The sequence below is a fragment of the Phanerochaete carnosa genome (assembly GCF_000300595.1).
Source record: "Phanerochaete carnosa HHB-10118-sp unplaced genomic scaffold PHACAscaffold_11, whole genome shotgun sequence".
In the NCBI taxonomy this organism is placed as follows: Eukaryota; Fungi; Basidiomycota; class Agaricomycetes; order Polyporales; family Phanerochaetaceae; genus Phanerochaete; species Phanerochaete carnosa.
In genome coordinates, this window is record NW_006767638.1 from 340813 (window position 1) to 348640 (window position 7828).

General features: G+C 52.1%; 3 protein-coding genes across 3 annotated transcripts in view; 1 reads left to right on the plus strand and 2 right to left on the minus strand.

Annotated features, from left to right (window-relative positions):
- Positions 1-2545: 2545 nt before the first annotated feature.
- On the minus strand, positions 2546-4801 carry PHACADRAFT_200389 (uncharacterized protein; the record flags this gene model as incomplete). The annotated part of the gene is made up of 10 exons (XM_007400656.1): positions 2546-2635; positions 2687-3155; positions 3209-3279; positions 3338-3463; positions 3520-3813; positions 3866-3955; positions 4007-4390; positions 4440-4574; positions 4623-4688; positions 4736-4801. 10 exons carry the CDS (start codon positions 4799-4801, stop codon positions 2546-2548), a joined length of 1791 nt encoding a protein of 596 aa, XP_007400718.1.
- An 887-nt stretch (positions 4802-5688) lies between these two features.
- Positions 5689-6497, plus strand: PHACADRAFT_263746 (uncharacterized protein). The gene is made up of 6 exons (XM_007400657.1): positions 5689-5723; positions 5784-5828; positions 5936-5971; positions 6029-6076; positions 6132-6241; positions 6294-6497. The coding sequence occupies exons 1-6, from the start codon at positions 5721-5723 to the stop codon at positions 6328-6330; spliced, it is 279 nt and encodes a 92-aa protein (XP_007400719.1). The 5' UTR covers positions 5689-5720; the 3' UTR covers positions 6331-6497.
- Positions 6498-6556: 59 nt separating this feature from the next.
- The window catches only part of PHACADRAFT_129648 (uncharacterized protein), a 2328-nt gene continuing 1056 nt past the window's right edge, over positions 6557-7828 (minus strand). The window contains exon 3 of the mRNA XM_007400658.1: positions 6557-7428. Coding sequence (XP_007400720.1) covers positions 6737-7428 — 692 coding nt within the window. The 3' untranslated portion in view covers positions 6557-6736. The remainder of the gene's footprint in view (positions 7429-7828) is intronic.

The window sequence follows — 7828 nt, forward strand, 5'->3', positions numbered from 1 at the left end:
CCTTTGGTAGCAGACAACCAAGGAGGAATCTTTCTCGCAGTCAATCCCGCTCACGACCGAAGGCTCAAGCACGTCGACATTCGATATCACTTCATACGCGAATACGTAGAAGAAAAACGAGTGGATATAGTCTACGTTAGTACGGACGAAATGATCGCCGACACATTGACGAAACCACTTGGTGCAACGAAATTTGAGCGCTTCCGGTCTATGCTAGGCTTGGTCTTCAGTAGATTGGGCAATAACTAGTCGAGTGGGAGTGTCAGAACTGGGCGATTACGTCATTGCCCTGTACGGACTAATGGGGATACATCACATGACCCCCGATTATCTTGTAGTAATACGACATATGATTACTCATGCTTAGTATACATGCTTACGCTCACAGTACCATAGGTCTTATAGCGATATCAGAGGTCCTGACTCACATGTATATATACTGGCCCTGTAGCACAGAATAAAGCAAGAGTTCAGTCGCACTTTAACACGCTATTGGTCTTTCGACTGTCTTAGTGTCTCCATTTAGCTCTACAAATGCAGCCCAATTATCCTACATAAACGTCCCTGGACTCGGACTCCCACAGAGCACCTGCAACGTGGTGACGGCCTCAAGCCTACCATCACGTTCTTGAAAACTTTGCTACCCGAAATTCACTTGAATGGCATACAGCGAAGTGATATAGAACAGGACGCGGAGTTTCTCGAGAACGTCTGCGACGTCGAGGTCGTGGTCATGGGTCGAAGCGACTTGACTCTACACCTTGAAGTGAGCGTACCTCACACTGGGCAAGGATATAGTGGCTGGGCTACTATCCCGAGGATTTAACTCCCCTCGCCAGGGATATTTTGAATTTGATGTTGGCCTGCGCTCATCGTCACCGAATGATTGTGATGTGCGTATGAGTCTTGGCCGTGGGTCTTCTCTCTCGACCAGGTATCTCAAGCTAATCGCGCTGACGTAGCAAACGTACACTTCGTCCTAGTGGCACCCCGTGTGTGTACCCCGGACTACGCTGCGGGTCGTCGAGCTGCACAAGGTGGCGGACGGCCACTGGCAGCCGATGCTCTATCTCTCGCCTGACTATTCAGGGTACCCTATGCCGCGGTACGGTGAACTACGCGCAAGAATGCATGATAAGCCGAGGCGAATATGCGCCGCCAAGCGAGAGCAAGAGCGAGTGGCCACCCTCGGGTCCCATGCATCGAGAGACGTGGGGGAACTTGGTATTGAGGGATCCGAGAACTCGACCAGCGAAACTCTACGACGCATAAATGGCGTACTTCACCCCTGATACCTAATCATCGCGTGTAGTATGATATGTCAATTCCTTGCACGTGAAGATCGATGAAATGAAATACGATAATGAAAAAACCTATGAGAACAAGGAAATCTACATCGCTGCGTCCACTTTTTTGTTCCTTTTCTGTTATCTATCCTCCACTTGTGACGAGCTCCGTTTTCTCTCCTACGATTTCTTCTCTCCTATTTTGGGTATTTTCCACAGACCTATATCTTGATTTTTTCGAGTTTTGTTCGCGGCTTGTTTTGGTCAAAATTGATATATACTTCGCGAGACCGATGACCGAACGCTAAGCGTTAGGCGTCGAGGAGGACATAGAGAGCTCTTCCTTCAAGCTTGAAAGTGAAGGGCCGCCTTGTGCGAGAGCACTGGCTGCAGAAGTCCCGGGCAGCCTTGTACCGCGCTCGCAAGCGCTGTGAGGAACGGATGTGAGTCTCCGTACCATACCAAAACTCACCGGCATATGGTTACTTACCGAAGACAAGGGAGCCGGGGACGTCGGTAGTTGGCATGCTATTGTGGCTACGGGCAAGGGATGTCCGTCACCCGCAGGGAAAGCAGATGATGACACAGACGATCGGAAGAGAGTGTGGGGTGGTTGGGAAAGCGGGGACAGAGCGTCCGTTCCGATGATTGGCGGAGGAAAGGGGATGACTACGGACGGTCACTAGTACGCCGCGTCGATTAATGAGGAATAGATGGGCCGCCACCGTGTGATTAAGCTTGCGAAAGCGGCTGTTGTTGTCCGGCGGGGGGCCACAGGACTCAAGGACGATAGTGCGAACTTGGATGAAGCAGCGATTGGAGTGAATACGGATTGGTAAATGCAGGAAATTATGTTCACGGCCGGTGAATCAGGCGGTGCTTGAAGTGCTTGAGGTGCTTGATTAGTGTGGTTTGTGCTGGAGTAGGCTGTCGTCGAGCGAAACAAGAGTCGATAGATAGCAGTCTAGGGTCGCGGAAGCGAGAAACTTGATGATCCGTCTGACAGAGTGTGAGTCCAGAGCCGAAAGAAAGGCATAAAAATTGAAGACCGAAAGCAGGGCGAGCAATAGAGGTCGAAAGCGGAAGACGAGAAGCAGTAGCAGAGATATCGGATTGAAGGGTGTATGCCGAGAGCGAAAAGCAAATATCGAGCACGAAGAGATGACGTGTGTTGGCAGACTCATTAAAATGCGAAGCGGCGAGCTGCCGGGTGGCGGTAGAGCGCATAGACGAGATGATCAGGTCGGGGGATAAACAGTTTAGCGGAAGGAGAGTCGCGAGCAGATGCGGGTGATCGAAGAGGTTACGCTGCTAAACCAGCTCACGAGGCGCTTAAAGATGCTAGGATGCTAGGGAGGCAGTCAGTACGGGCTGAGATTACTGTAAAATTTCAGGCATACCCGGATAGCAACGGCCATCGCAACACCAGGGGGAATAGAGATATCTCGCTGGTCGATAAATTTATCGTTCAATGGTTCACTTTCCTCTTCGGCGACGATGGTGACAGTGGTAGTGATGCCGGCCATCATCCCGAAGAAGGCGGGAGGCGGAGCCATATTGAGAACCTGAGGAGGTGACGGAATGACGTCTCGAGCGATGGACTCGGAGCTGCCCAAAGGAATATCGTCGAAGGTATCGTGGGACACAATGGACTGCTCCTCCACCATGCTCATGGGCTCGTCTTCATTCTTGACTTCGAAAACAGAAGCAGCGTAGTGGAACTCTGGGTGTGGGTCCTCCTCAACCGGATACACACCCCCGCCGGAGAATGAACCGAGGAAGGTCTCAGAACCATGAGAGGCAGCACGAACTAGGGGGACGCCGACGTTCGGGATGTCGTTCGTACCGTTCAAGATCGAAGACCAATCACTACAAAGGTTCCATGTGAGCCGGTACGACATATAAAGTGATAACAGACTGACAAGTCATCGAAGAATGGGTGGCCAGTGGCTTCCATCAACGTGAGACGCCAAGACGGCTCAGTCTCCAGCATCTGGGCGGTAAACCTACTCAGCTATCTTGTCTCGCAGGAACGAAGTTGGAGGATCTACCATTTCAAGGAAACTCCGTGTGCAATCATCAATCTTCTTGCCGTCGAGCCAGCCATCTAAAGTGGTATGGAGCAACTTCTGTTCCGTGAGAGCCCGGTCATCGTCCCAGTGGCCTGTCCAAGGAGTCTTCGACGATCCTTAGCTTCACAATTCGGAAATGTTACTATGCGAAAGAGACTCACGCGTCCAACGAGCATCTCAAAAACCACTATGGCGAAAGACCAAACGTCGGCGGAGAACGCGTACGGCATGCCCTGGTACACCTCAGGCGACATGTACTGCAAAGTTCCACACCAGGTGCGCAAAAACTCATGCATCTCGGACCCAGGGAAGAACTGACAGCCGGAGGTGATGACAGACTTTGCCATGCCGAAGTCGGTGAGGATGAGGTGGCCAGTCTCAGAAATGAGGATGTTGTCGGGCTTGATATCGCGATGAACTATACCAAGATCGTGGAGCGTCTTGATTGCAACTAGCTGTGATAGAACAAGTTAGGACGTCATAAATTGTGAGATTATGGACACTCACAAGTTCCGCGCCATACATTCTGACAAGGTCCAGAGGGAACCGCCCCCGGCGACGGATTTGCTGGCGCAGGTCTCCGCCCGGATAGTATTTCTACGTCATGATGTCAGCCTCATCGGATACGAACGGCATTGACACGCTTACCATCAAGAGGTAGTAATTGTCGTGGTTGTGAAAGCTGCCGAGGAATTCGTTGATGCCGTTGCTGCCGCGGGTTCCAACCTGCTGGAGTATGTTCTTCTCGCGAACAACGGCTGCTTCGTCTACAGTCCGCTTGTTCATGACTTTCATCGCCACCCGAGTTTGCGTTGGCTCGTGCTCAACCAAGTACACGTCCCCATAAGCACCGAAACCGAGGGGCCGGACTTGTTTGAAGTCTGAAACTTTGAGCCGGAGGGAACGGGAAGATGACTTGAGGACGAGTGCGGGGGATGCGGCTGGCAGATCGAGGTCCTCGCAAGTCGCAACTGTCGATATCTTCAAGTTGCAGTGGGAAACGGAAGCCACAACGGTCAAGGAAGTGGAGAGCTGCAACAGAATCAGCAATCGATGCGGACATGACCACAAGACGACTTACGGTGGAACACGAAGTTGCGCCGTATGCCCTCCCGGAAAGTCGGCGAGAAGTTCTGAGACTGAGTACCTCCGGCGAGTGTGCGGCGTCGTTCAAGAGTGCCGGGAGAATTTGCTCAGCCATACAAGTCGTGTGGATCTTGTAACTTCATCAGATACTGACGAGAAGGTACGATAGAAGCCGTACCACGAAGCTCAAAGAGTTTTCCTTCTCCTCCACGCTCTCGGACACATGACGAACCTGGATCATAATCTACTGGATGGTTAGCTTCAGCGGTCATATACGAGGTGGGATCACACCTTGACATCTTCGCTTTTATCCTTGTTTTCGCGCCCGAAAGTCTTGAATTTGGCGAAAAGACCCATTATTGAAGAGAATATCGGAGTAGCGGAAGCGAAAGGCAAGTCAAAAGCTAAGAACAGGGTGACCACAAAAACAAGAAGAAACAAACAGAAAACAAGCAAAGAGACTGGAGGAAAGGAGATAGAAGAGATACAGACGGTCAGCAAGCGGATGGAGACCAAGCATAGATAGGGACAGTTAGCCCGTCAGCCCCGCGGCAAGGGCTCGCTGAAAGCTTGCTGACATGATTAATGTACTTGGAGGCATTGGTGACGGTCAGCCACCCAGTAATATTTCGTCCCCAAGTCTCAGAAAGTAATGGGTTGTGTTGGTCAGGACGGCTCTTGACGGTTCGTAGCATAGCGTGATAACAAACAGAATGACATCAATGCGCCCGTAAAGAGCCAGGGCAGCTCATAACTGCGTGCCTCACTGACGCAGTCGCTTCGTGGCGTGAGATTCATGTAAGCGCCGCGGACGGGTGATCATGTCGGGTTCGGCTGACCTGGATGAACAGCATTGCCAAAGTCCATACACATAGCATACCTAATGCCCTGCTGTTACTCCCGCTCGGAATGGTTGAAGCCTTCGCCGAAGGCTCTGGAGGATCGCCAGTTGAACAGCCGCATGTACATGGGGAAAGCAAGCTAGAATTTTGCTCCCCCTACCATGTATCAATTTGACCAGAGATCAGAGAAAAGGACCAGAATGCACCGCAGTTCTCGAGATTCGAGGTTGACAATGGTTTTGCGTTCGCTCTGTTCGGGCGCCCCGAAGATGACCGCAAGCGTCGAGCGGAAAGGCGGGCGGTTACGTAAGTAAGGGCGGCGTGGCTGGTAAACTGTACAGTTTATGACAGATTCGGAAGGCGGCATCACCGCTCACGGCAAACCCTGGCAAGCTCAGCACGCCACCGCCGACGACCTCAAGAACACTTTCAAAATGGTGAATACGATACCAGCTGACATTATGGGGAGGTGCTGACGGTGTATACTACAATGATAGACAAAACGTACCCGCAAGGTTGGCGTTACCGGCAAGTACGGTACTGTGAGTAGACTTTCTTGAAGCACGACGAGGGGAAGGCGAAAGATTTGCTGGGCGAGGCATGCATCTCGGAGAGAATTGGCTGAGCTGACTATTGGTTTTGGCTGTAGCGTTACGGTGCCTCCCTCCGTAAACAAGTGAAGAAGGTACGCAATACTACTTTTCTGAGCCCTGACGCAACTTGACTCGGGCCGTTTCACTAGATGGAAATAACGCAGCACGCGCGGTACACTTGCACTTTCTGCGGCAAGGTAAGTCTTCTTGAAGACAACCCTACGAAAGACTGCGTACTGAGCTGTGTAACAGGACTCCGTCAAGCGCCAGGCGGTCGGCATCTGGAGTTGCAGGGCCTGTAAGAAGACCATTGCCGGCGGTGCTTGGACCGTCACTACTACTGCTGCTGCCACCGTTCGGAGGTGTGTCTTGAAGAACTTGTGTGTATGGATTGTTCTGACCTGATTACAACAGTACCGTCCGTCGGCTGCGCGAGATTACCGAGGCATGAGCTATATTATTGGGTCGTTTTGTCATGCTCTGCTCTCGCATTCCCTCCCGTCATCGCCGTATGCATGTAAAACCCACCTTATGGCACGTTCGCAACTATGCTCCACCGCGACAGTATGAAAGTATGCGTACCTTTTGATTCGCGGAAGCAAACCCTGTGATACAATCGGTTCCAGAGGATGCTTGAGACTGAGCAATACCGCAAAGACGGTATCTGGTGCAATGCACGAGTTTCGTTAAGGCGTCGATGAGCTCAGCTACACTGCATAAATGACATATACCGTCCATGTTGCACACTTGCAGGAGCAAATCGCAAAAATACAACGAAAATGTTTCATTATAACAACTAACGCATACTACACCACTGTTATATTGTATCGTACATCTTGGAGCTCAACGGGGGTATATTACTCTTCATGGATAGAACCATGTTGCGAAGACTCTTCTTCCCCTTCCTCGTCCGCCGCTTGTTCTTCGCCGCCTGACTTCTGTTCGTCATCCTCCTCGTCCTCGTCCTCTTCAGGGTCGCTTTCAAGGAAGGTCAAAGAAATGTACTCATCACCTAGCTGTGCATCTTCGGCTGTAAGCACCTGTGAACTAGCAACGTTACCAGAACCAAGGTCAGCCCCAGACGAAGAAGCAGCAGGGTCCGAGGTGGCCTTGGAGTCCAAAGAGGAGCCAGCGTTGGGGGTCGCGCCTTGTCCCGTGGACGGTCGCGGCCGGTTCCTGTTGGCACGGATGACGTGCGGGAGCTTGCATCCCTTGGTGTTGCAGACGCCTTTCTCAGCAAAGTCGGGACATTCGCGAACGTGCTGGTTTTCGCAGTCGAGACCCTTCTCGCAATATCCCAACACGGCGAAGTCGCGACACACGCCTTCTCGAGCGCCCACCCGAACATGAGGGAACGGGCAGTTGGGCCTCGTGCATCGGCCTTGGTTCGCGAAGTGCACGCACAGAGGAGTACGCTGGGGAGTAGGATCATGGGAAAGAGGGCAAGTAGAAGTAGTGTGCGGGCAATTCCCCTGCAGGAAGGGCCAGCAGATCGCAATTTTGGCAGGATCATGCTGATAAGGACAAGTCAGGCCCCGAGTGCACGCTCCTGTGACGGCAAATTGTGAGCGGACAGATACCAGAAGAGATCGTACTCACCTGTCGTCGTAAATCGCGCACAGGGCTTCTCTACGACCTTGCGACGGCGGGCACTTGCGGAGCGAGACTTCAGCTGTGAATTCGAAAGAATAATACTAGAGACACACCCTGCATGATAAGGTCGGCGGGTATTATTCAAAGTCATGTTGCGGTTTGTCGGTCTACCACAAGGGCAATGGGCTAGGTTTGTGCAGTCTCGGGGGGTCACAGTTTTGTCACGTCTCTCGAGCGGTCCATCATAAACCGGCGAGCTATCGCCAGGTGAGGAACGGTGATGATCTGCGTCTTTCTGTGGCATACGTTCCATGGAAGTTTTGGCGCAGCGGATGTGTGCGGCGAACGCGGCTGAT

Coding starts and splice junctions, on each gene's coding strand:
- PHACADRAFT_263746 (XM_007400657.1), top strand. Junction 5,829..5,935: donor TTACCGGCAAGTACGGTACT/GTGAGTAGACTT, acceptor TTTTGGCTGTAG/CGTTACGGTGCCTCCCTCCG. Junction 6,077..6,131: donor CTTGCACTTTCTGCGGCAAG/GTAAGTCTTCTT, acceptor GCTGTGTAACAG/GACTCCGTCAAGCGCCAGGC.